Raw genomic sequence first — 24,008 nt, 5'->3', positions numbered from 1 at the left:
CACCCAACTATGGGTTTAAGTTTAGAAGATTGAACCTAAAAGGTAAAACGAATGGGCCTTTATTCCTCATCTTCATTGGGTGTCAAAGGTATGCCTCAAGATCCTCTACCTCATATACTGTACAGATTATCAAGGAGCATGAAGGACATCTTGCAACAACCTCGCCATTCTTTAGATCTTCCAAGGATATTTCAAAGCTGTCCCCACAAGGGCATGGATAGTAGAATGTCCTGTCTTCCTTGCTATACTTGAATTCCTTTATATCCACCTCATCGTAGAATCCCATGTCTTCAAATGCTCCATTGTATATTTTTGCTGTTGATCCCTGCTTAAAGTATTCCTTGTATTCTGGGCGGAAGTTCATCTTTAGGGTAGAAAATTGCTGAGATCAAGTGGATATGGCACATCTCAGAGAGGTTGATGGGTATCTGATGCTTGGATGGAGACTGAATATCCTTCTAGAGAACATTGGTTAATGAGAAAAATTTGTGCCCTTACTAAATGAGCTGCAGGAAGTTTAGTGCGCCAAGACACGGATCTTTGCAGTTCTGCCCGAGAAAGAGGTCGAAGACAATCAGGCCGTCTGCAGGGGCGTTTCCTGCCGATGACAGTTCGCAACCTGTGCACCTCACGGGGTTCATGGGGTACAAAGCCGGAATGACACATGTGATCAGGACAAAGATCCAGGCTGCAAAGAACAAGCAGCTTTCTCGAGAGGTGATGGACGCTGTGACTGTGCTTGAGGCGCCGCCGATGGTTGTGTACGGGGTAGTTGGATATGAGAGGACTGTTACCGGCCTACGTAGATTGCCTATTGTTCTTGCACCTTATGTGAGTGACGGAGTTCTTCGAAGGATGTTTGGAAACAAGCATGTGGAGAGGGAGAATAGCAAGAGGTTCTGTGCCAGCGAGGAGACTGAATCAAGGATTTCTGAGATCAAGAAGAAAGCCGAGTGTGTAAGGGTTCTTGTGCAGACACAGCCTGGATTAATCAAGAAGCTTGGGCTAAAGAAGGCACACATTGCTGAGATCCAAGTGAACGGAGGGAGCATTTCGGAGAAAGTGGAGTGGTGCTTAGATATGCTTGAGAAAGAGATCCATATTGGAGAAGTGTTTAAGGAGAACGAGAACATTGATGTGATTGGGGTGACAAAGGGAAAGGGATTCCAAGGGACTGTGAAGAGGTTTGGAGTACGAAAGCAGCCCAGGAAGTCACGAAAGGGGATCCGGAAGGTTGCATGTATTGGGGCATGGCACCCAAGCCGTGTGATGTACTCTGTTGCAAGGGCAGGACAGATGGGATTCCATAGAAGGACGGAGAAGAACAAGAGGGTGTACATGGTAGGAAATGGGAACAGTAGTATCAGGACTGAGTTTGACCTGACCGAGAAGTTTATCTCACCGATGGGAGGGTTCCCACATTACGGAGAGGTGAAGAATGACTTTATCATGGTGAAGGGGGCTGTTGTTGGACCCCGGAAGAGGGTTGTGACATTACGAAAGAGCCTTGACCAACAGAGGCCCAGCGAAGAGCTTGTGATCAAGTTTGTTGATACGTCATCGAAGATAGGGCATGGGCGATTCCAGACAAGTGATGAGAAGAGGGCATTCTATGGAGCCAAGAAGGCCGAGGTTGCCCCAGAAATCCATTAAACTCTTCAATATTACACACCCTCTTCTAGCCTTATTCATAGAAAAGCTTTTGTCACCATAATCTTTTATTCCGGCTTATCTCCATAGTCTTCGTTCATAAAGTAAACAGGATATCTATGATTCAGACTTCTGTTGTAGTTGATTTTAAGACTAGAAAAAGCGCCTTTTGAGACCCTGTTAATACAGAAAACTCTTTTGATCCTTCCATGTACGAGCGCCATAGAACATGATAAGCAAGGCTCTCTGAATATAAATGCATCAAGACCTGTGCATAGATAAGATATTTGAGCTTTACTAATTTCTTCTATGCCCTTCAATATGGAATGCCCTAGAATATTGTCTGTATCTTCATGAATAGAAAGTGCTCTCTTTCCATCTGCTATAATACAAGTTCCACAGCATATCGGTGCATTCTTTCTTGTCTTCACCTCTTCTATCATGGTTTTAATGTATTCAATGTTTAGTTCTTCAGTAGTCCTGGACGACCTGATGCATGGCCAAAGAGCTGTGCTTTCTATGTATTGTGCATCTGTTAACGGCTGGTATTTAGGGACACTTACCGTCTCAATAAGAGAAACCGGGTCGTCAAAAGAAAGCTCCGACCCAAACCCCCTTTCTACCATCCTTGCCACAAGATTCACTACATCGTTTATCGGGTCTCCATCTTCCACGATATCGACAAGTACAAGTAAATCCCCGTTCCATGGCTTGATTCTCTTTATGTGCTTTGGAAGTCTTCTGTATTCCATGAGGCGAAGGAATCTTTTAGTGTCGAGCCTGGATGTCTTTACTGCATATCCTTTAAGAATACAAACCTCTCGCTCCTCCTCTACGGTCTTAAGCCTGGTGAACATCCATGGGATGAAACGAATAAAGAAATCACCCGAATATCCTTATAGGTCAAATCCCTCAAGCCTTTCAAGGAACTCTTTTTTCTGTGGCGTGGACTTGAATATACAGAAATCCTTGTCAGAAACATCCAACGTCTCATTGATTCTCAGAATGCTTGCGGGGTTTCCACACTTTCCCATGTAGTTTGGAGCACTCCATACAGTGATTACATTTCTTTCTGGAAAGTGGAATTTGTAGCCTTCTATTACAAGTTGATGCGACCTCACAATACTTGTAAGGCCATTAAGCTCAAGGAACCTTATCACAACATCCTCTCCATAGAGATACCCACTCCCTCGGGGGCTGGGTTGGAAGCCTTTCCCCTCATATGGATCTCCCCAAAGAATGTCTGCAAACTCACTTCCTTCTCCAATGGGAAGCAGTCTATCAAGCCTTCTCATCTGATTCAAGGACATAATTTTGGGAGATATCCCCCCGTGTACACACAGTATCCTTCCATCAACTAGGCATCCAACACACATCAGATTAAACACCTCGTTGATCATCCTCCATATCCTTGGGTTGCCATACTTCTCGATGATCTCCTCATAAAATCCATACACTCTATTAATGGTGGATTGCTCATGGTTTCCTCTTATAAGAGTGACATTTTCGGGATACAAGATCTTTAAGAGAAAAAGGAATAGTATACACTCAAGAGAGTTTTTTCCTCTATCCACATAGTCCCCGAGGAAGACATACCTCTTTCCTGAAGGAATGCCATCGATCCTGAATAGACTTACCAGGTCGAAGAACTGTCCATGGATGTCTCCACAAACAATAACAGGCGTTTTTTTGTTTGGGACATTTGGCTCGCTTATGAGGATCTCCGATACCTTATTACAAATGTCTTGGATTTCTACCTCTGAAAGCAACTCTAGATTCAGAAGCCTAGACACAAACTTCTTCATTGGGGATGACTTAAAAAGCAAATACATTTAGGATGCGGGAGTCCTTTGATTCATTGTCTAAGTTGTAGAGGAGCTTGGGTATCTATGAAAACAGCCCAGGTGTATTCCGGACAAGAACTCTCTTGGGTACTTAAGACTTTAATGTAGCAAGAAGGCAAGCAATTAAGGCTCAATGTAAGATGATTGAAATGAATGGTGAGGTGTCCAAGCAATACAGGATAATTAATACGGTTGAAAATCTCCTCAATTTAATTTATCTGCTCAGGACATCAGATAAAAAAGATGGAATGCAGGGATTTGTGCATATGAAGGATACAAGATGGGTGATGGAAGGTGAAGCAATGGCCGGGCTTGTCAAACTTAGAAGGCTGTCAGAGAAGAGCTATCTCGGACTTATAGGATACAAGTATAAGACACGTACCCAAGTCGATGTCTTGAAGAAGATCTTTGAGATCACTCATTATCCCTCGCATGATACAAGACTAAATCTGGCGATTCTGCTAAACATTTCCCCGAGGACAATACAGATATGGTTTCAGAACTCTCGATCTGTGTCAAGAGGAGCTAAAAAGAAAGGATCTCCTTCTGGCCAAGGCTCACCAGGAAAACCAAAGATCAAAATTATCAATAGCCTGACCATTCCTGTTAAGTACATCATATGGTTGATCTTAAACAGTTCGTCATATTCCCAGATAGGAAATTAATTACGCCCGAAATACACGGATAAATTAACCCCAACCAATAAATGTATTGATTAACTCGTGTCTGCGTGGGACCTATATTTTCCAATAAAGCCCTGTATGGTAGTAGTAAGAGCCCTTATTTTTTTTAAATTATTTTGTTGTACCCTGATGAAGACAGCTGGTAGGAGGCTCAATGCACTAGTATCGTTTACGTTCAATCCCACAGTCATTCTTCTTCTGGCCGTGTTTCTATTTTCATTCTTTGTGGCAAAGGCTCCCCCTGTATCAGACCTGAGAATAAGAGAGTACAAGGCATATGGAAGGACCCAGGTTGTATTTTTTGAGCCAAGCATCGATCTCTCAAGCCAATTTCATTTTAACCTGAAGCAGATATTTGTGTATGTAAGGGTTATTTATGGCGGTAAAGCAGACAAGTCCGAGATTATTTGGAGTAGGATCATTGGATGGAATGACTCCAAGAAGCTTATAGGGGTATTCAGGAGTACATATGACATCGCTGGGGATCTTTCCGATAACCCCTGCTTTGAGCTTCGGGGATGCTACTTCCCACGTGTTGGGTGGATTAGAGACATTCTCTTCTGCAAGACAGATGTTAAGATCTAAGTATTAAAAGATTTCTCATGGATTGGTTTTATGAGTTAGCTAGTTCTGGAGTTATTCCGGTGATATTTAATACATTGGAATCCCTGAAGGATATCCTATGTTCAAGATAACAGGAATAAAAAGAACGGACAAAGGGTTTCTTGACGATGTCCAGAAGATTCCAGGGAGTGGTGATGTGGATGAAGTTATAAGTAGGCTTAGGAAGCTCAAGATCTTTTCTGCAATAGCCAAGACCAGTGATGGCCTGTCTATTAGTGAAGAGAAAAGAAGTGTTGGGTTTAGCGGAGACACAACGGGAAGAGTTCCAAAAGGCTATCTCAAGATAAAACTTCCAAATCTCTTTGGAAAGGCAGAGAACCTTGAAGTTTCGATGTCAACCTCGAAAGACATGAGTTTCCGATTCACTAAGCCTATTCTTTGGAAGTCTCTAAGTTTTCTCAGCATATCTGGGTCTAAGGATGTAATGAAGTCTCCACACGAGGAATATCCACACACTCGTGTGAGCTTAGAGGTTGAAAGGGAGAACCAAAAGATATGTGCAGGAAAAGAGAGAATTGGATACTTGGACCAGGCATTTATTGAAGTTAAGCAAAGACTTGCAGCGATCAACATTAGGAGTAAGATCGGTGTCTTTGATTCAAGGTCTTCGAAACTATTCTCGAAAACACAAGCCGAGATGATCCTAGGCAAATCTCTCACAAGAAGCCTTTTCACGGACATACATTTTTCCACAGGGTTGATACTTGGAGAACCACATATTGCAGAGAGGTACTACCTTGGTGAAAACATTAGAGGGTACAGGGGCATGAGCATATCTCCAAGCAATTGTGGCCTGAAGATTGGAGGAAACTCTTTCTTTGAGGCATCACACAGGATGGGGGTGTGTAAGTGGCAAGCAAAAGGGTTTTTATTTTGGTCATTGGGATATGTATCTGAGAATAGAAACATAGTGAGTAGCCTCAAGCCTGTCATGCGGTCCCGCTCCTACAAAGACGATGAATGCTTTGGTGCTTCTGTTGGGTTGGGAGCAAGTGTGCCTGTCATGAAATCTAAGGATGGCCCTGTTGTGTCTGTAAGCTTTGCTATTCCTTTGACTAACAATAGACAGGTACAAAAGCTGCAGTTTGGGTTTGATATGGACTTCTAGGAATGGGACAATTCCCAAAGATCCAGGTCATTTCGAGGCCCCTTAAAACCAAGAATGTTTAACCCTCAAAATGGTGAAGCAAATAAGTGGTAAGATCCAGCAGTATAAGAAGAGGCAGAGCAAGCTCAATGAGCTGCTGTATAACCAGCCATCAAGACTCCTGATTTCTCCAATGCAAGTCCTTGTGATATCCCTTATCTTCATTGGAAATGTGTTTCTTCTGCATATACTCGCAAAGCTTGTGCCTAGCTCGTCACTGCCTCAGGCTGCAATAGCCCTAATGGTGGTCTTGCTATCTATCGCATTTTCCTTCCTATCTAGTAAATGATTGAGTTCTTTGTGAGAACCTATATTTTAAGTATCTAAATCCCAAGACCGACAAGATTAAGGCTAGACGTTTATTTTTTGAAGAACATATTGACCATGCTGGACACACCCGAGGTTCCACCAGGGACAAAGGTCAGTGAAAACATGACGAACGACGTCACCTGGATGAAGCAAAACACCAGGTTGAGTAAATACCTGTCATATCTCAGAACAACATACAGGGTCAGAAACGTACATCCAATGAACCATGAGCTATGGAAGCGTTTCTTCTTCGAAAATAGTCCCTCCAGATATGATCTGAATCCAAGGAGGAATCCAAACATGATGAAGAATAAGAAGTTCGATACTGTGTATGGGAGTATAAACCCCGATGGTGACAGCCGAACTATCTTGACCATGCTGTAGAGAAACGATAGTATCCCTGCACCCAAGCATGCTGAGAAGCACACGGCACGCTGAAAGAATGTCAACCCGAAGTGCTCTAGATCGTATTTCTTTGCCTTGAACATCTGCTCGTACTTGTGTGGAATTGGGCTGCAGAATGTTTTACTTTCTCTTGCTTTGAATGCGCTCATGAGAGGATCCATTTTTGTTGCCCCCCTGCAAGAGAAATATTTATTTGTTCTTGTTTCGGAAATGCATGTCCTTTAAGGGGTATTATGAGGGAAGACGAACTAAGAGGCTGGAGATCAGGCACGTTTGGTAGAAAAAGAGTAAGGAAGATATCCAAGCTTCTCAACCAAAAGCTCGGGCCTGAGTTCATTAGTTATAGGCCCGGGTTCAACATGTCGAAAATAGCATATGTTGAGGGCTGGAAGGTGATAAGCTTAGCCAACAGGATCTTTGGATTCAACGGTTGGTCATCGGAGATACGAACCATGTCTGTCGACTATGAAGAGGCCGATGAAAAGAAGATAAGCCTGGGTGTGTCCTGTCTGGTCAGGGTTATGCTGAAGGATGGAACGTATAGAGAAGACATTGGATTTGGAAGTGCAGAGAACCAAAGGAGTAGAGCTGCTGCATATGAAAAGGCAAAGAAGGAAGCAGCAACTGATGCTCTCAAGAGGGCTCTAAGACAGTTTGGAAACTCATTGGGAAATTGCTGCTACGACAAGAACTACATCAAAGAAGTACAGAGAATTCACAAGATCAATGAAAAGGCTCTAGATTCCAATGATTTATTTAGGAACAATGGCGGGGTATCTGAGGAGTCCGATAGAGAGGGAGATGCTTCATTCGATATAGATTACCATGATCTAAGTGACACTCTGTGAAATAAACAGAAGCTACTGCTATCTTCTATCCAAGAAATGTCTCATATATTATGCACACTATGTTCAGCACCATCAAAGGTATCTTCATGACGGTCTTGATTGCTCCTATCAAGTCGACTATCTTTCTACGGCCTGGACCAAGAGCACTTCTGGCTTCTGGAGACAGAGGAAGGCCCACCCTTGACAGAAATCTCTTTTCATCCAGTATGACCACAGAGTTCAAGAGAAACAGGATCCCGTACATGGCTGACATCAACCCAAACATTTAGGGGTTTAGCTGGCGAAAGTATGAGGACGGAATGGACAGGGATTTTTTCTCCCTGGAAAATGGACGGAGACGAGAAAAGAGACATATACTACAGACTTGCAAAGAAGAACAAGTACAGGGCTAGAAGTGTGTACAAGCTCATGAACATAGATGAGGAGTACAATCTGTTTCAGAACATCGAAAATGTTGTCGACTTATGTGCAGCACCAGGAAGTTGGTCCCAGTATGCATGTGAGAAATTGATGAAAAAAGGTGGAAATCCAAAGGTGGTGTCTGTGGACGTGCAGGACATCATACCCATAGAGGGTGCAACATGTATCAAGGATGATATAACCTCTACTTCATGCCTAGAGAGTATACTAGAAGTGCTCGATGGGCCTAGAGCGGATCTTGTGATGTGTGACGGTGCACCCGACATAACAGGGATTCATGAGATAGACGAGTACTTACAGATGGAATTATTGATGTCTGCACTTGCCACTTCATTGAGGATTTCAAAGGCAGGGTCTTCATTTGTAGGCAAATGCCTTCAAGGGGAGTATATCTCATGCATGGCCAACCATTTCGGGAGGTTCTATAATAAGACTGCACTACTGAAACCAAAGGCAAGCCGAACCGAGTCCATGGAATGCTTTCTATATTGCACGGGGATGAAAGCCATAGGTATTGACCCTTATGAGATTGATACGACTATAGGGCGTAATGTACCCATACTACTCTGTGGATATGGGAAAGAGCCGGGACTTGAATACATTGTGAACCAAGATAAATAAGCTAAGCTCAGTCTTTATTGCTTTTTAAGAACAAGACTTCTTGTTTTCCTTCATGAACGTGGCTCCAACAATCAACGGAAATAATATTGTTGCATCACCAAATATTTTGACTCCATTTGCTCCTGGCTTGACTTTTCCCCAGCTGACCGCTTCATCTAAATTGGCCCCTGCATCACTTCCATCGAACTCCTGAGCATTATTAATCAGAACACAGTACTCAAGCCCGTTCTTGAATAGATTGGCATTGAGGATGTGATGCTTCACAATTCCACACCCAAGTATAATTGCTCCGGTATCCCCACAAAAGATAGTTTCACAGTTAATATTGTAGACATCCTCAATAACATCTAGCTTCACCATTTTCCTTCTTGGATGGAATGACAATATGTCTCCCATCGATCCATCCACAACTGCTGGAGAGTATATGGGTATATCGTTCTTTGCAGCCCAATAAAGTATTGAGGACTCGTCATTTATCCTTTCCCCTAGGATCCTTATAAATGAAGACGGGGTCAATATTCTTGGCCGTTCTTCGGTATATCCTTCGGTTATGTCGTTTATAACTTGGTTCAGCCATTTCTCAAGATCTTCATAGTTTTCACTTGGGATGACGAGGTTTCCTATTCTATTTAGTCCGTTCTCTCTTAGATCCTTTCCACAGAGATTGAAGTCCCCGCAGAACGTTGGCTTGAATGTCTTGATGATGTCCTCCTCTATTCCTCCACCCGTGATCACAAGAACATGGATATGTTTCCTCTTCACTAACGTAGCGATTATATCCCTAAGGCCAGAGCTGATAATATTGCTGGTGCATCCAAAAAATATTTTTGAGTCCTTCATCCTCTCAACCTCCTGAATCGCCTTGTATAAATTCGATCCCTGGAATCCGGTAGTTTCAAATGACTTTATCATTTCCGTGAAGTCCCACTCCCTCTCAAAATCAATTCCTTTTACTTCCATGTTGAATGAAAGGTCATCCTTAACCTTTCCAGACAAGTCTTTGACCCTCTGAGGTCTATCCATAGGGTTCAGAGAATGTTTTTTAATATCTCTTCTACAAACCCCATGCTTCCTGGACTACAGATATTTGATCTCCACGAGCCATCCAAATGCAATGTCTTGAAGAGCATTGGCACTGATTTCGAGGATGGCTCCATAAAATCACTATCCGACTATTATTCTCCAGGGTGCACTGCAGAGTGTAACTGCCACCATTTGGTTGTGTACCTTGAAAACGCACTCTGCAGAGGTGTTCCAGTTAGCTACAAGGATGTGTCTGCCTTGGTTTTCCATGAAAATGCTAAAGTAAGGAAGGTCTCCTTGATGCTGCATTGGAAACACTTTCCAGAGATGCCCCTTCCCTCTTTTCAGCATGATCCAGACCACTCAATCAGAGCAATCTATCTAAAGCGAAAAGAAAGTCTTAGGGTTTCCTCCCTGGTCAGGCAAGCAAGGGATGGGAACAAGGATGTCAGAGAGGTAGCCTTACACCAACTAATGAGATTCTCTGAAGAAGAAAAGTACAAAATGAAGATACTCAGGGCTGTATGCCATGGAATACATGATAGGGAGCTGTCAATAAGGGTGTTTGTTTCAAAGGCCATTGGGGAGTTCAAAGGCCTTCCTGAAGTGGTGGCGGAAAAGCTTCTGAGCAAACAGATTACTAGTCCTGACGACCAGGAGCTGTGCGGAGGATTGATATATGGAATTGAGGATGAATATGCTGATGTCCGTAGAAATACAATATCGTCTGTGTATTCGCTAATTGCCCCAGGAACTGCCTCAAGAGCTTTCGATTTCGTTGTGGACTCTCTGAATGACGAGGATAACGATGTCAGAGAACTCTGCACTCTTTACCTCAAAAAGATAAGTATGAAGTATGTGCTGGCCATAGATAAGGAGATAGTGCGGCAGATCTGCGAAAGCCTTAAGGAGAAAAGCTACAAGGTCAAGGCGAACATTCTGGGTTTACTTGGAAATCTTAAGTATGAAGATGTAGAGGTCTTCAGCATCCTGACTTCTCACATGGAAGTGAATGTAAGCTCTAGAGATGTATTTGAATGCATCGGAAGAATTGTATCCAAAAACAGGAGGCTGTTCCTTTCAAACATAGATAGATTTTATAAGTACACGCCTATGGCACAGGTCGAGGGGTCTCTTGAAGACAAAGTTTATATTGCAAGGCTAACAGTTTTAAGGGAGCTGAAAAAGGCAGATCCAGGAATAAGGATAAGCGAGGTCATTGAAAGTCATTTCTTGTTCCTTGATATCATGGAGTGCACCGAGCCGGATGGCTGCGGAGATGGTTATATCTTTTTCAGGGACATTCTGTGCCAATTTCTTGAAGAGCCAAGTGGAGACAAAAAGGAACAGGATTACAGGAGATTGTTTGGCCAGATGAAGAAAGATAGCGATCATCGGTATTGGTTTATATACCATATCTACAAAGGGATGAATGAGCTGCTTCACAAAAAAAGAGACGATATTCTCAGAAAAGTGCCATTTCTCTTTGCAAATACAAACTTCGACATCTCACTTGTTAACGATACGAAGCTCCTTATAGATCACATAAAGAATCTAGACTTCAAATTGATAAGATTTATCAAGTATGATGTAGATGTTCCATCAAAAGTTAAAGTCTGCAGTAAAATGCCTATAAGATTCTCTGCCAGACTAACTCTTGAGGACGATCACCGGGATGTACATTTGAAGGTTTGGTCTGGTGATAAGCAACCCATTTACTTTGAGGCTGAAACGGTAATAGATATCTGTATACTCGACGACTCTAATTCCATTCATTGTTCCATTGTAAAGCTTTTTCCCGGCCAAGATATCCAACTTTCGCATGCAAAGACCGTTTGGATAGAGAAGAAAAAGCCCAAGAAGGATTTAATTCCAGGAATAGACCGTTACTGATTCCTATCTTTTCTTTTTTTGAGAGAAAGGTGTCTTCTTTCTCTTGCTGTCATCGTCTTTAGGAAAGTCCTCCTTGCGTTTCGAAGGAAGGATATCCTTAGAAACCTTTTTCTCTGGAGACTTGTCTTTGTATTTCTTGATAAACTTCTCATAATATTCTTTTGAAGACGGCCCCTTTCCTTTGTTCTTCAACTTTTCCAATCTTCTTTCCTTCCTTGTCATCTTCATCGGGCACTTCTTCAAATCTTTGTCCTCTTTCTCGTCTGTTGTTTGGCCGCATTTCTTCATTGCATTTCTTTTCTGTTTGCTCGGCTTTATTCCGTGCCTGTCGGCTTTTCTCTGAACATCTTTTTTGCTTTTATTCTCCTTTTCCTCAGACTTTATATAAGCTTTCTTCCTCCCACCTTTATCTCTCTTATCAGCAACTTTGTTCAAAACATCGACTGTCTCAAGAAGTGCAGCTTTGTGTATCTTTTTTTCAAGCCCAAGCTCTCTATCTTCCGCACTTGTCATCCAGGGTTATATCCTGGGGTCGTCAAATTCCGAGCTTTCGAGATCAAACATCTTCTATCACACGATACACATCCAGCAACATCATTGGTGTCTTTACAATTGAAATTCTACTTCACACAGAGCTTAGATGGCTGTTGTGAGTGACATAGGCTTCTACATAAAAACAGATAGACAGAAAATTATCGAGATAACATCAGGCACCTCGTCTTTATCCTTGGAAGACATACTTTCTATTCCCGATGTCTATGTGAAGTACTTCCTACTTGTGAACCTTCCTCTACCGGCCTCTAAGGGGAATGCCCAACTCATGAAGGATCTCAGGGCCTTTTTCACCGAGTTTGTAGAGGCTGAAAAGGTTGTGGAGGTGGATTTCAACCAGAAGATGATAGAGCTCATCAGAAAAACCATAGTCCCCGTTGAAATGGAGGATTTCATCAGCTCTGCTAGTGAGCTGGAGCTATCAGACGGAGATCTTGAATACTATAGAGGATATTTTGGATACAGCCAGACATATAGCCTGTACAAGTCGATGATAAGGAGGATCTTCAGCTGTGGCTTCAGTTACAAGGAAATAGGCTTAGTCATAGCTCTGTTGGATAACGAGGCAATGTGTTTCAAGAGGCTCCTGCCAATATTTACTAGGCTAACTACCTATGTGAAACATAACATCCTTGACAAGAACATTGTGGCATGTTGCATTGCACTCCGGTCCGTACTTACATACATTCCAAGTACTATGAATGGAAAGGACGAGTATATATTGTCACTGATCTCTTATCTTACAGGCATAGTTTCCCGGCACACAAGCTTCGTATTCATCAATGAAAAAGATGCAGATGAGATAATTTCAACGATCGATCTCCTAACCAGGTTTTGCTTTGCTGTGGATGTTTCTCGAATATCCTCTGGGATACTCAAGGAAATCATATTCCACCTTGAAACTCTCTCCAACGGGAAGATGGCTCTTTACGAGGAGATCTTTGCCATAATATGTATTCTAGAGACAATTCCATCAGTATGCCGCCTTGTGGTCGGATTCACAGAGATCGATTTCTCTTCTGCATACTCCCTAGTCCAGAGGCTAGTCCTTTCAAGAGCAGATCACGGGGGCTCAGATGAATGGAATGGCATCCATGATAGATTTCTTGTGGCAAAGTACAGAAGCCTTGAAGCTCTGCATCCATGGAAAGCAGAGTTTGATCGGATTATGTTCTATAATGATGTGGAGTCTGCAAAACACCCGTCAAAAGTGCTTAGGTCCCTAAAGAGCCTGAAGAAGGATGTTTCGTGGTCAGACATGATCGTCTTTGCCTGCCATCCTGGACAACAAGAAGAATGGCTACAGTTTATGTTTGATGATTTCTTTGTGAGAAGTCCTGACCACCTTGTGTACATTGAGTTGTTTGTAGGATCTATTGGGGACAGGGCGGATCTCTTGCTGTATTCTGGATATCTATTGCTAAGGTCTTTTGAGCACATTGAGGCTGAAAAGAAATGGAGTGTCCTTGTGGACCTATTTCTTCGAAACATTCAGAGTCAGGACCAAAGGGCGGTTAGACTGAGGTGTATTATATCTGATTACATATGCTGCTCGAAGTCTCTAGAACAAAGATCGATCTTCTTGAAAGCCTTTATCGAAAGATTACAAAAGGATTTTGTTTGCTTTAACTCAAGTGTCATTGAGCTTCTAGATATGCTTCTCAAAGGCCACCAGGAGTTACCTCTGGAAACATCAAACATGATTTGGTTGTATCTTGAAGGTTGTATTGTGAAAGAAAGAAGGAAAGAAAGGATGGAGAAAGAACTGGAAACCATGTATGTATGTGTTGCATCAAGGGCTATGATACTGTCTGGAAGCACCATCGACTTTAGAGAATCAAGCACTCATCCAGAGAGATACTATGAGCTTATTACTTCCTGTCTTTCATGGATCAAAGGAAAGTTTCCTGAGGAGTATATCCAGAGGATCAAGGAGACAATGCTGTATTTCCTGTTTGATGCTAGTAGAGAAGAAGTGTGTGAGCTGGGGCTATTGATGAAGGGTGAGAGGTCAAGATTCGCAGACAAGTTTGAAGAGCTTTATGAAGCCTCAGGAGTATAGATGTTTAGCGGGATTAAAAATTGGCCCAATATTTTGAACCCAATGGTGGGAAGGAAGACTTCGGCTTTTCTAGCTATTGCCATTGTATCTGGAGCTGTGCTTGTGTGCCAGGGGGTGCGGACATGGAGAAGAAACAGGAGAGAAAGGAATATACGGGAGTACATGGAGAGGGGGCTTTTGTTGTTGAAAGAGAAGGTGTATGGCGAGGCAGCACTCTCATACCTGAAGTGCCTGAGTTTAATGGAGGAAGAGGACGGGAGGCTTGTCAGTGTCTACAACAACCTTGCGATATGCCTTGCAAAGGTCAGGGCCTACAAGGAAGCTGCTCTTTATGCTGAAAGATCTCTCAAGATAAATATACTTGATAATGAGAAGGCATTGAGGCTGAGATACGAATGTCACAAGGCCTTGGATATGAGGAGAGAAACACTTTGTGACGCCTTTCTATGTGGACTTGTGACAAAAGACGAGAAGTATAGAAAACTTGCACAAGAGATTCTGAAGCTAGAGGCCGAGGGAGAGGCAAAGAAGATGGCTGGTGTAAAGGAGGCAAGTCCATCTAGTATTTCTTATGAGAATTTTTTTGGGACATTTCCTGATCTGTTTGGAAATGAATCTTTTGTTAATGATGAGCTTGTCAGGCTGGTCCGGAGTGGAAAGTACGACGAGGCTTTTGAGAAAGCAGAGAAAAGAGATGATAGCATATCAAAGTTTGTGGCTGCTGGTGTGATCCATGTGAGAGGAAAGGATCTGTCCTCGATTTCATTACTTGAGCACGAGAAGATGATTTTTTCTATCTGTCTTAGAGAGTATCTTAAGTCTTTACACGGGCACACACCTATGGACATAGAAGACTTTGTATTGAAGAACAGTAAGAGCGTGTCTGTTCTATTCTATGCATCGAAGATCCATCTCAATCTCAAGAATCATGAGCTGTATGAGAAGTTTATTGATATGGCTATGGAGTGTGAGGAGCATGACTTTCTATATGTGGACAGGATAATCTATGAGGTTGGACATGGAAGGAATGAAAGGGCACAAGAATTCCTGAACAAGGCTCTTGAAAGCCACCCACTGAGTATTCATGTCCTATCGATTGCTTGTGAATACTACCTAAGATGCAAAGACATGACAAGACTGGAAACAACGATGTCGAACTTTGAGAAGTACTACCATGAGGATCCTCGGTTTTTGCTGTTCAAAGGGATAGTTGCACAGGCAAGAAATGAGGTTTCGGATGCAGAGAGATACTTCCGACTTGCCATTGAAGCAGATTCAAAGTTCTTTAAGCCATATGTGTATCTGGGAGGAATTCTTCTTGGAAGAAACGACAAGAGCTGCAGGGAGGTGTATGAAGAAGCCCTGAAATGTGCAGCAAGTTATGATGAGTTGTTTCTTGTTGAACAGGCCCTCATCCTTATTGATGTACAGGAGAAGATAATAAGGATATATCCGGATGTTCTTAAGGCCTTTTGACCATGCCATGGATGTCCTAAATAAAACAAGTATCTTCTAGGTGTGAAATGTTTCTTGTTTTGGGCTCCCTTATGAAGATGATTCTAGTCGGTAAGTGCTATCTGAGCTAATTTTAGGGTGCGGAGGAACCGGAGTGGAGTTACTGAAGGTTTTGAAGGACATGGCTAGCGAGGTACTTGTGATAGATCATGACAGAATCAACCTAACAAATCTTCACAGGCTTTTTATGTTTACTCGTCAAGACAAGGGAGAGTATAAGTCACAGAAGGCAGCAGAATTTGTGTCCAATTTGTATGGAATTAAAGCAAGCTTTTTAACACAAAGAATAGAAGAGGTGTCTGTCGATGTTTTCGATCGATACGATGTGATTTTTGGGGCTCTTGACAACATTGAAGGAAGAATGAACCTGAACCTGATGTTCCGAAGATCCAGATGCAAGCTTCTTATAGATTGTGGAATAAGTGGTTACAAGGCACATGCAAAGGCTGTTTATAAGGAGTCCTCGTGTTTGTATTGCATTCGAGAATTGTATAGAGAGGACGGGGTTGGGATGTGTTCTCTGGGCTCTCTGCCAAAAGAAATAACACTAGAAAACAGGGAAAAAGTACTTCGGTCTTTGGTGGAACTTAAGAGAGATGGCCTTGGAAGTAAGAGAGAGAAAATTGAACAGATAGTCAACGAATTCAATGCTTTGGCTAAAGAGAAACTAAGGACAGATGTGTTTGAGGTTACTGGGATGTATGATGGAATAATACCAAATGTATGTTTTATTAATTCTGTATGTGCAAGCCTAGCCTGCAGATTGCTAGATGGACCAAACCTATCCTACGACTTCATATTCTATAGTGGAGAGGAGAATATGGTTTTTGAGAAGCTACATCTTGCAAAGGATGAGAAATGCATTGTATGCCGCATGGATGCTTAGTTATCTTCTGTAAGCCCAGGCCTCCTATATCTAGGAGCCTTGTCAAATAAATACACATTCCTGATCCTCTTTATTACCTTCAAGCAAGGCCTTTCATTACAGATGGTTGCTTCAAGGACACTGAACTCCTTATGCACCTTTCTTCCATGAAGAACATATGATCCAAATTCAAGTTGGATAAGTTCTTTGTTAAACTCCCCATCAAAAGCATCTATATTCTCGACATCTCCTTGCAGCTCAATCAATTCAACATCACTCTCCTCTGCATCCACTATATTCATTCTTGGGCTAAAAACGCCCGGCTTTAATATCTTCCCAGAGATATGTTAATCCCACCTCCAAGTCCCCTTATGAGTAGAAAGAAAGTAAAAAGAAAATCCAATGTTCCAAGAAGACAAACGAAGCTCGAAAAGAGATTCAATTGTCCATTGTGCAACCACGAGAATGTTGTTCAGTGCATTGTCAAGAGAACTCTGATGAAAGGGTTTGCAAACTGCTCTGTGTGTGATGCAAACTTCTCTTGCGATGCAAATAAGCTCACTACTGGTATCGACGTGTATTCAGCCTGGGTTGATGAATGCTGCAAGAAATAGTTCGTTGTAACTCTATCCAAGGATTAAATTTTCTATGTAGATGGACTATTCTATTTTGACGCACATTCGTAAAACGACACAATTTCTCTGGAAATAAAGTCTATATCTTCAGTATTGATTTCCGAAAGCTTATATCTTCCTTTGAACTCATCTATGTCCTCGCACCCATTGCCCCTTGCAACGTCTGAGATAAATATACAACTCACAACAATGCTCCTTATGCTGAAGGACAGTATAAATGGTAGGTACATTGTATCGTTCAACATAACCCATATTGTTTGTGCCCTTGACCTGTCGATATCATTATCCATGCATAACTTCTCTAGAAAACCATAAGGATCCTCCATTTCGAAGTTGAAGTCCATTGCAATGCAGGCATGGAGCTCGATATCAATTGCATCCTTATAGTCCTCTTGAAAGAACTTCTCTGGGTCAACATCATAGTGTTTGTAGCTTGCCTTCAAGATGTGCTCAAGGCTCCTTAAAGACCCATTTACTTTACCGGACAGTAGTATGCAGGCAGCACCTATTGGAATGGTCTTTCTGCTCTTCATCATAAGGATGTATCTGTAGTAGATGGCTAGAGTGAAGTATGTAGTTTTCTGTGGCATTCCAAGTAGCCTTGATATGCTTACGATATCCCGAATGTTCTTTGTCTCAAACAGGTTCTTGCACTCCATGTACTCTAAGCCCATAGGTTTATAAGGACTGGGCCTTAGGATCTTTTTTAGTCCTCCTAGATATTTTATGTAAAATTGTACCAAGCCTGTTGATGATAGTTTCTGAGGAGGGATTCAGAGAAGATGGAAGAAGGCCTAGGGAGCTGAGGAGAGTGGAAGTAGTAAGGAGGATGGTTGGGAAAAAAGGTGTGGTGGATGTAAGGCAAGGAAATACTCAAGTGTCTGTGATGTGTGGTGGGGCTAAGGAGGCTGGGAAGCTGGACATTGAGGTGGAGTTCTATGCTGTTTCAAGGCAGGAGCCTGTAAACGAGAAAAGGATATTGGAGTATGAGGATGTTCTATTAGATATATTTAGTGACATCCTGCTTCCTGAAACCTCAGTAGGCATCAAAGTCGTTGTTCGAGAAGACGGTGGATCGTTATTGTCCACCATGGTCAATTGCATAACTCTTTGCCTATCATACTTTGGAATTCCCCTGATGGACATGTGCTACTCTGCTACTATCGGAGAACACTGTATCGACCTTACGTCCACGGAGGAGAGCCAAAAGATTCCTGTCATCACCGTTGCATATCTAATGAATAGAAAAAGCATTGCCTATCTGTCTCTGAACGGCAGGATTGTATGTGATAAGCTACAGTCTTCTATTCTTGAAGGTGTGGATGCCTGCTACTCTGTCGGAGAGCATTTCAAAGGCTTCTTTTCCTTCTCCCCAGTACAGTGAGACCAGGAAGGCTCTAGGTTTTGTTTATTAAATAGCTATGCAGATAAACAAACAAATGATTGTTCGAAGGCAGAACAGGAGATTCACAATTATGGCAGCCGGACCAAAAGGATCTGGAAAGTCCTCGTTCTTCAATACCCTGATAGGAAAGGAGATTGTTACATCCAAAGGCCAGGAAGGAATCGATCTCTACATGCTAAATCTGGACTGCGAGGGTATCATGCAGAGAATTACCTTGATCGATACGCCTGGATTTGGAGAGACCCTTGATGACACCGAGATACAGGAGACAATCTGCAACTTCATCAAGGCCCAGTTGGACATGTTCATAGCAGAGGAGTCAAAAATTAGAAGAAACCCTAAATATGAAGACACAAGAGTTCATTGCTTGCTGTATTTCATACCCTCAACCTCCTTTGGACTCAAGAACAGAGACATCGTGTTTCTGAAGAAGGTTTCTGGACTAGTCAACATCATCCCGGTAATCAGCAAGTCTGATGGGTTGAGTATTACAGAGAGAATAGAGGTCAAGAGACAGGTCGTAGAGCAGATGAGACACTACAACATTTCTATCTTCGATCTAGATGACCCTGAGATCTATTCGTCCCCCACGGCAGGAAACGACCTAAACAGCCTTGTTCCATTCATGATTGTTTCTGCAGATGGAGAAAACCTTGAGTCAAGGGTTCGGAACTATCAATGGGGAAGCGTAAGTATAGATAATCCGGAGCATTGCGACCTTCCTGCACTAAGGGAGTTGCTTCTCAGCACTCATATCTATGGACTCATTGACTACACAGCAAGCGAAATATATGAAAACTACAGAGCTGCTGTGTTGGAAAGTGAAATAAAAAAATAGCTCTTCATTAATAAAGGATTTTGTGGCTTCAATTACCATGTAATTCAAATCTTTTAGTTTTTCTCATGAACCTGGTCAGGCTGGCTGCCCTACTTTTGTCAGATACTGGGCGCCAATACAATGGAATCTTTATGCAGTCAGCCTTCGAGCAGGAATAAACTCTGAGATCTGTCTCAAATCCAAAAGACTCTGGGACAGGAATATAGCATAATATGCTTTTCAGCATACTAAAAGGAAAAGACTTCTGACGAATCACTTCGCCAAAAGAAGATTTGATCATTTCATTGACTAAATCTTCCGCCTCAGAAGTATACACTATTTCGACTAGATAAAGAGGTTCCAGAATTGTAACATGTTTGACTATAGAATCTTCTATCTTCCTAAAGCATTCAAAGTCTAACTCCAAAGGCTCGGGAGATATAGCCAGATATGAATGAGAAAAAGGTTCTTTGATCAGTGGGCCTTTACTCAATATCTGCTTCTCTATGTACCCAGAAAATTTATGGTCTTCATCGATGTCTCTGGTTACCCCTCCTTCAACTGTTAACAGTCCTTTTCCTGTCTCCACTACTTCTCTGAATGAATCCTTGAATATTTCCTTGAGATTTGAAGAAACACTCAAAACTTGAAATTCAACATTCAGCTTGTTCCTCAAATCATACAGTACAGCATCCATAAGCAGCTCTCCGTTTCCACACAGACTCTTTTTGCCAATCTTCAAGCCTGGATATATTAGTCTTAGCTTCCAAACCTCCCTCAAAAAGATATCCTCGTCACTAGGGCTCACTTGGACTCTAATCACAGGATCCACTACTTCAAGAAGCTCGGAGTCGGTGCACATCAATCCTTTGTCCTCCAAAACTTTCTTGATCGTATGTCCTAAAACCTTTTGGTTGTTAGGAAGTTCAATTTTCTGTAGAAGGCCCTCTTGGAACTTTACCAGCACCCCGATGTTTGCCTTGACGGCCCTGGTTTCTACAAGGCATCCTGGAAATGGAATGTAGAGTTTCTCAGCAGCCAGGTCGGTTCCATACACCTTAATTGTGGACCCTGCATTGAAATCAGCCTTTGGCACAAGACCAAACAATATAGTTCCTCCTGCCCACAAAAATCCTCCGAACCTTTCCTCATCATTATAGTTATGTTTCGTTGGCTCTAGGCAAAATATTTCTTCTATCAACTCGTTAAGAACATCCTCGGACTTTTCGTTTGATTCATACACATCTGCTTTTATTCTGCTAAGACTCCCGTACTTGGAGGATACAGCAAACCATCCTCGGGGACACATTTTTTCTTCTACAATACTTCTGAGGTGTTCTATCTTCTTTTTAATGAAGCTTGCAAAATCTCTTCCAATTAAATCAGTCTTATTGAGTACTATGATCAGTGGCTTCTTACTGGCCGCAATGGCATTAAAAACCACCTCGTATTGAAGAGATAAGTCGCAGCAAATATCAAGGACTACAACTGCAATATCAATACATTCAATCGCCTTAGTAGTCTCATGTATTAGATCGGAATGCCCTGGAGTATCCAGGAGCGTCATTATGCATGAGGCTCCGCTTTCCCTTTGGATAAAAGCAACAGTCGGATGGACATGGATTGTGCACCCTCTTTCCATCTCATACGGGGTTTCTGTAATGAGGAATGGCCCAGTCCCTTTTATAACACTTTTACCTCCCAATAGCTTGATCAGAGATGTCTTTCCTGCTCCTCCAAATCCAAATAACCCTACAACAGCTTTTCTACATTCATTCCGACCTATGAAATTAAAGTAATGTAGATCTTTCTCCTCAACATTTGCAAGCGGTGCCTTTTTTTTATACAGGCTTTCACGGCTTCCAAGAAGTTCAGGATGATGCTCTATGATCTCAACGTCCATTTCATCTTCCTCCATCCAATCTTCAGGGTTGTAAGAGATATCATTCATCACCCCATGAGAACCGGCTTCTTTGTTTCCTGCAGACTGAACAAGGAGCCCAAAGGGCTGAGGGAAGTGATTGGGAGGTTGCAAGGGCTGGTAGAACCCCCAACAAAAGATGTGAGGGGAAGAAGTATCCGACAGATTCTTGAAGAGGAAATAGAAGAGTACAAGAGCTCCACAAAGTTTGCAAAGCATGACAGCTATAGATGCATCCTGTTCTTGGAGAATAGAAGCGCTGAGACATCTCTCTCATTGTTCTACAAACTCAGGGCCTCAAAGACGAGATTTGAGTATGTGTATAGGGTAGTTCCACTAGATAACTTCTTCCAGTTTGATGAAGAAAAGATCCTGGAGAGTGTTAGGGGGCTCGATGAAAGCAAGAGTTACAAGATAGTGTATGAGGGAAGGTTGTGCCATGCAGACATGAAGGAAAGGGTCTTCAATCTCATAACGAAAAACATATCTTTAAGGGTAGATCTGGAATCGCCACACTATATCATTGTAACCCAAGCATTCAAAAACAGCCTGGGGATTTCTGTTGTTGAAGGCGAAAAAGAGAACTTTAACTTTTCTGCTATATGATATTACCTGAGATAAACCCTCACTAACGGATAAATTTTTTGATATTAAATTAAAGAAAAATTAGTGTCAAAAATTGTAGGATCAAAGAAATACTCAAGTGGCGACCCTTGGAAGAAGACCAACTATAATGGACCAAAGCGAAGAAGTACCTAAAGATATGTGTGACGTGATAGCAAGGGCTGTTGAAAGTAAAAAGAATTTCTGCTCCAAGCCGGTGGGAGACCTTCGGTTGAGCATGTCCTCATACAAGTTCTTTCATTTAGAAGGCATATCGCTTGCCGATGGGATAGATGCCGTCATGGGAACTCTTGTCCGGGATTCCAGATTCAATCTTCTTGGAGTAAATCCGGAAGCACTGAGGTTGTTTTTTTCATTTTCTTTTCTCCATGTGCTTCCCCAGAGGTACCACAATCTCGATCACCTGATAAACACATTATGCTTTGGAGACTTTATTCTTCGAAGGTTGGAGAATGTATCCTGCTTGCCAATACTGGATAAAATGTGTCTGGTGATAGCATTGAGTCTGCACGATGTAGGGCATCCTGGGGAAAGAAACAGAAAGAAGATCGCAAGGCTATCTAAAATGTATGGAAATCCTGAGGCAATGTCCTTCGAAATGATACATGCAGCCATATGTAGAAAAGGGATTGTCAGATATAGGGATGAGCTGTTTGCAAATCTAGACGATGCAGAGTTAGAGAGAAGAATGGACTTCATCAAGAGGATGATCTTTGCAACAGACTTACGGCTGAACAAAGAAATAATCGATGTATTTGAGGACAAGTATTTTGAGAAGAGGAGGGGAGACTTGTGTAGGAAGGTCAGGAATGGCATTAAGGGGGAGATCTCTGAGATAGAGCTGAAAATGATTGTAAAGTTGGCAGATTTGAGCTCATGCTATAAGGACTATAGAATTTTCAACAAGAACTCGATCGCATTCTGGTCAGAGGTGTATGATGATGACGACTACAATAGAACACTTAGGGATATATACGAGGATATTAGTCTTATGGAGAAAATATCGATTCCTCTAGCTGATTCATTTTCTCTGGTATTTGAGGATTTTAGATTTCTGTACAACCAGGCTCTCATCAATCTTGAAGAGCATAAGAAATATTACAAGGAGGTTGAGAGAGAGCATAGCACAAAACGATCCTCAGCTGGAGAAGAAGATGGTTTTGAAGCCAACACCCACTAAATTGTTACAACCCATTCTTTAGTGGGGCCCTTGCATTAAAGAACAAAAAATTTGATCCCCATGGCGTTAACTTATAAAGAAAGACTAGAATTCCTAGAAAGCTTGAAGAAGACACCTATTGATCTAGCAGTTGCGGATAGAATGGTGCTCTATGCACGCGACAGAGCCCTGACGAGGCCCACTCTTCTAAGTCTTGTTAAAGAGCTCACGAATCTTGATGCTTACATAAGTGTAATGCATGGAATACTGACTCAGGAAGAATGGGAAGAGGTTATATCTGATTATGACACGCCTATAGAAGGGAGCCATGCAAACCTCAGAGAGAAGATTAAGATGTTTCTGTTTGCATACGAGAATCTGTCTGATGCTATCCATGACTTCAAGATCGACGAAGTGCTCAAAGCTTTCGAGGTTTCATTGCTTTCAAAGACTCGGAACATACAATTTCTTCTCTTCAGGCTTTGCTGCCGGAATCCACAAGCTGTCTTTGGGTTCCTATTCAAACTAACCTACAAAAACCCAACTGTGTACCTCCCCTATCTATCGTCCTTAATTGTGAGATGCAGAATAGATGAGGGGGTGAAATCTGGGTACGTTCGAGATTATTTATCATATATCAGGTCTCTTAGCAGATCTTCTTCGATCCTATATGTTTCAGCATGCCAGTGTCTTTTGTACATTTCCTGTTTTAGAAGAGAGATTTTTATGGCAGCAAAAGATGTTATAGATCAGATCTTTGACTCTGGGATAGCGAGGTATATGAATAGAAACGTTGTTGAGATGTTTTGCGATCTGTTTGGTTATGAATGCAAAATGTTTTCGAGTTATGACCATGACTGTTTATATTTTTTCCCTTTTGACCTGCCGATACTAGAGAAGGTAGGAGATGGTATCCATGAATTCTATATTCATTTCCGAAGGTAATCCCCTTAGGACCTTTATCATCGTTCTATCAATAAACTATT

The 24,008-nt window shown here is 42.1% G+C and overlaps 25 protein-coding genes across 25 annotated transcripts; 17 read left to right on the top strand and 8 right to left on the bottom strand.

Moving 5' to 3' along the window:
- Positions 1-82: 82 nt before the first annotated feature.
- EROM_091420 (hypothetical protein) lies at positions 83-364 on the bottom strand (the record flags this gene model as incomplete). Its single annotated transcript, XM_009266980.1, has 1 exon — positions 83-364. The coding sequence occupies one exon, from the start codon at positions 362-364 to the stop codon at positions 83-85; it is 282 nt and encodes a 93-aa protein (XP_009265255.1).
- Positions 365-501: 137 nt separating this feature from the next.
- EROM_091410 (60S ribosomal protein L3) lies at positions 502-1,653 on the top strand (the record flags this gene model as incomplete). The annotated part of the gene is made up of 1 exon (XM_009266979.1): positions 502-1,653. One exon carries the CDS (start codon positions 502-504, stop codon positions 1,651-1,653), a length of 1,152 nt encoding a protein of 383 aa, XP_009265254.1.
- A 65-nt stretch (positions 1,654-1,718) lies between these two features.
- On the bottom strand, positions 1,719-2,507 carry EROM_091400 (hypothetical protein; the record flags this gene model as incomplete). The annotated part of the gene is made up of 1 exon (XM_009266978.1): positions 1,719-2,507. One exon carries the CDS (start codon positions 2,505-2,507, stop codon positions 1,719-1,721), a length of 789 nt encoding a protein of 262 aa, XP_009265253.1.
- Positions 2,508-2,546: 39 nt separating this feature from the next.
- EROM_091390 (serine/threonine protein phosphatase 2A) lies at positions 2,547-3,455 on the bottom strand (the record flags this gene model as incomplete). Its single annotated transcript, XM_009266977.1, has 1 exon — positions 2,547-3,455. One exon carries the CDS (start codon positions 3,453-3,455, stop codon positions 2,547-2,549), a length of 909 nt encoding a protein of 302 aa, XP_009265252.1.
- A 305-nt stretch (positions 3,456-3,760) lies between these two features.
- On the top strand, positions 3,761-4,159 carry EROM_091380 (Homeodomain-containing transcription factor; the record flags this gene model as incomplete). Its single annotated transcript, XM_009266976.1, has 1 exon — positions 3,761-4,159. One exon carries the CDS (start codon positions 3,761-3,763, stop codon positions 4,157-4,159), a length of 399 nt encoding a protein of 132 aa, XP_009265251.1.
- Positions 4,160-4,306: 147 nt separating this feature from the next.
- EROM_091370 (hypothetical protein) lies at positions 4,307-4,762 on the top strand (the record flags this gene model as incomplete). The annotated part of the gene is made up of 1 exon (XM_009266975.1): positions 4,307-4,762. One exon carries the CDS (start codon positions 4,307-4,309, stop codon positions 4,760-4,762), a length of 456 nt encoding a protein of 151 aa, XP_009265250.1.
- Positions 4,763-4,859: 97 nt separating this feature from the next.
- On the top strand, positions 4,860-5,909 carry EROM_091360 (hypothetical protein; the record flags this gene model as incomplete). Its single annotated transcript, XM_009266974.1, has 1 exon — positions 4,860-5,909. The coding sequence occupies one exon, from the start codon at positions 4,860-4,862 to the stop codon at positions 5,907-5,909; it is 1,050 nt and encodes a 349-aa protein (XP_009265249.1).
- Positions 5,910-5,979: 70 nt separating this feature from the next.
- EROM_091350 (hypothetical protein) lies at positions 5,980-6,237 on the top strand (the record flags this gene model as incomplete). Its single annotated transcript, XM_009266973.1, has 1 exon — positions 5,980-6,237. The coding sequence occupies one exon, from the start codon at positions 5,980-5,982 to the stop codon at positions 6,235-6,237; it is 258 nt and encodes an 85-aa protein (XP_009265248.1).
- A 70-nt stretch (positions 6,238-6,307) lies between these two features.
- On the bottom strand, positions 6,308-6,823 carry EROM_091340 (ER to Golgi transport membrane protein; the record flags this gene model as incomplete). The annotated part of the gene is made up of 1 exon (XM_009266972.1): positions 6,308-6,823. One exon carries the CDS (start codon positions 6,821-6,823, stop codon positions 6,308-6,310), a length of 516 nt encoding a protein of 171 aa, XP_009265247.1.
- Positions 6,824-6,895: 72 nt separating this feature from the next.
- EROM_091330 (Rad52-like DNA repair and recombination protein) lies at positions 6,896-7,510 on the top strand (the record flags this gene model as incomplete). Its single annotated transcript, XM_009266971.1, has 1 exon — positions 6,896-7,510. One exon carries the CDS (start codon positions 6,896-6,898, stop codon positions 7,508-7,510), a length of 615 nt encoding a protein of 204 aa, XP_009265246.1.
- Positions 7,511-7,837: 327 nt separating this feature from the next.
- On the top strand, positions 7,838-8,551 carry EROM_091320 (ribosomal RNA methyltransferase; the record flags this gene model as incomplete). Its single annotated transcript, XM_009266970.1, has 1 exon — positions 7,838-8,551. One exon carries the CDS (start codon positions 7,838-7,840, stop codon positions 8,549-8,551), a length of 714 nt encoding a protein of 237 aa, XP_009265245.1.
- A 24-nt stretch (positions 8,552-8,575) lies between these two features.
- Positions 8,576-9,574, bottom strand: EROM_091310 (deoxyhypusine synthase; the record flags this gene model as incomplete). Its single annotated transcript, XM_009266969.1, has 1 exon — positions 8,576-9,574. The coding sequence occupies one exon, from the start codon at positions 9,572-9,574 to the stop codon at positions 8,576-8,578; it is 999 nt and encodes a 332-aa protein (XP_009265244.1).
- Positions 9,575-9,616: 42 nt separating this feature from the next.
- On the top strand, positions 9,617-11,467 carry EROM_091300 (hypothetical protein; the record flags this gene model as incomplete). Its single annotated transcript, XM_009266968.1, has 1 exon — positions 9,617-11,467. The coding sequence occupies one exon, from the start codon at positions 9,617-9,619 to the stop codon at positions 11,465-11,467; it is 1,851 nt and encodes a 616-aa protein (XP_009265243.1).
- A 3-nt stretch (positions 11,468-11,470) lies between these two features.
- EROM_091290 (hypothetical protein) lies at positions 11,471-11,980 on the bottom strand (the record flags this gene model as incomplete). Its single annotated transcript, XM_009266967.1, has 1 exon — positions 11,471-11,980. One exon carries the CDS (start codon positions 11,978-11,980, stop codon positions 11,471-11,473), a length of 510 nt encoding a protein of 169 aa, XP_009265242.1.
- Positions 11,981-12,287: 307 nt separating this feature from the next.
- On the top strand, positions 12,288-14,081 carry EROM_091280 (hypothetical protein; the record flags this gene model as incomplete). Its single annotated transcript, XM_009266966.1, has 1 exon — positions 12,288-14,081. One exon carries the CDS (start codon positions 12,288-12,290, stop codon positions 14,079-14,081), a length of 1,794 nt encoding a protein of 597 aa, XP_009265241.1.
- A 42-nt stretch (positions 14,082-14,123) lies between these two features.
- On the top strand, positions 14,124-15,557 carry EROM_091270 (putative mitochondrial translocase; the record flags this gene model as incomplete). Its single annotated transcript, XM_009266965.1, has 1 exon — positions 14,124-15,557. The coding sequence occupies one exon, from the start codon at positions 14,124-14,126 to the stop codon at positions 15,555-15,557; it is 1,434 nt and encodes a 477-aa protein (XP_009265240.1).
- A 71-nt stretch (positions 15,558-15,628) lies between these two features.
- Positions 15,629-16,482, top strand: EROM_091260 (ubiquitin activating enzyme E1-like protein; the record flags this gene model as incomplete). The annotated part of the gene is made up of 2 exons (XM_009266964.1): positions 15,629-15,647; positions 15,674-16,482. The coding sequence occupies 2 exons, from the start codon at positions 15,629-15,631 to the stop codon at positions 16,480-16,482; spliced, it is 828 nt and encodes a 275-aa protein (XP_009265239.1).
- A 323-nt stretch (positions 16,483-16,805) lies between these two features.
- On the top strand, positions 16,806-17,075 carry EROM_091250 (Elf1-like putative transcription elongationfactor; the record flags this gene model as incomplete). Its single annotated transcript, XM_009266963.1, has 1 exon — positions 16,806-17,075. The coding sequence occupies one exon, from the start codon at positions 16,806-16,808 to the stop codon at positions 17,073-17,075; it is 270 nt and encodes an 89-aa protein (XP_009265238.1).
- A 50-nt stretch (positions 17,076-17,125) lies between these two features.
- EROM_091240 (cyclin-like protein) lies at positions 17,126-17,770 on the bottom strand (the record flags this gene model as incomplete). The annotated part of the gene is made up of 1 exon (XM_009266962.1): positions 17,126-17,770. The coding sequence occupies one exon, from the start codon at positions 17,768-17,770 to the stop codon at positions 17,126-17,128; it is 645 nt and encodes a 214-aa protein (XP_009265237.1).
- A 77-nt stretch (positions 17,771-17,847) lies between these two features.
- On the top strand, positions 17,848-18,480 carry EROM_091230 (ribonuclease; the record flags this gene model as incomplete). The annotated part of the gene is made up of 1 exon (XM_009266961.1): positions 17,848-18,480. One exon carries the CDS (start codon positions 17,848-17,850, stop codon positions 18,478-18,480), a length of 633 nt encoding a protein of 210 aa, XP_009265236.1.
- A 37-nt stretch (positions 18,481-18,517) lies between these two features.
- Positions 18,518-19,339, top strand: EROM_091220 (septin; the record flags this gene model as incomplete). The annotated part of the gene is made up of 1 exon (XM_009266960.1): positions 18,518-19,339. One exon carries the CDS (start codon positions 18,518-18,520, stop codon positions 19,337-19,339), a length of 822 nt encoding a protein of 273 aa, XP_009265235.1.
- A 28-nt stretch (positions 19,340-19,367) lies between these two features.
- On the bottom strand, positions 19,368-20,885 carry EROM_091210 (FusA-like translation elongation factor; the record flags this gene model as incomplete). The annotated part of the gene is made up of 1 exon (XM_009266959.1): positions 19,368-20,885. One exon carries the CDS (start codon positions 20,883-20,885, stop codon positions 19,368-19,370), a length of 1,518 nt encoding a protein of 505 aa, XP_009265234.1.
- A 390-nt stretch (positions 20,886-21,275) lies between these two features.
- Positions 21,276-21,845, top strand: EROM_091200 (hypothetical protein; the record flags this gene model as incomplete). Its single annotated transcript, XM_009266958.1, has 1 exon — positions 21,276-21,845. One exon carries the CDS (start codon positions 21,276-21,278, stop codon positions 21,843-21,845), a length of 570 nt encoding a protein of 189 aa, XP_009265233.1.
- A 127-nt stretch (positions 21,846-21,972) lies between these two features.
- EROM_091190 (hypothetical protein) lies at positions 21,973-23,043 on the top strand (the record flags this gene model as incomplete). Its single annotated transcript, XM_009266957.1, has 1 exon — positions 21,973-23,043. The coding sequence occupies one exon, from the start codon at positions 21,973-21,975 to the stop codon at positions 23,041-23,043; it is 1,071 nt and encodes a 356-aa protein (XP_009265232.1).
- Positions 23,044-23,103: 60 nt separating this feature from the next.
- Positions 23,104-23,967, top strand: EROM_091180 (hypothetical protein; the record flags this gene model as incomplete). Its single annotated transcript, XM_009266956.1, has 1 exon — positions 23,104-23,967. The coding sequence occupies one exon, from the start codon at positions 23,104-23,106 to the stop codon at positions 23,965-23,967; it is 864 nt and encodes a 287-aa protein (XP_009265231.1).
- Between the last annotated feature and the right edge of the window lie 41 nt (positions 23,968-24,008).

This window comes from Encephalitozoon romaleae, chromosome IX (assembly GCF_000280035.1).
Source record: "Encephalitozoon romaleae SJ-2008 chromosome IX, partial sequence".
Lineage (NCBI taxonomy): Eukaryota > Fungi > Microsporidia > Unikaryonidae > Encephalitozoon > Encephalitozoon romaleae.
This window is presented reverse-complemented; position numbering and strand designations above follow the sequence as displayed.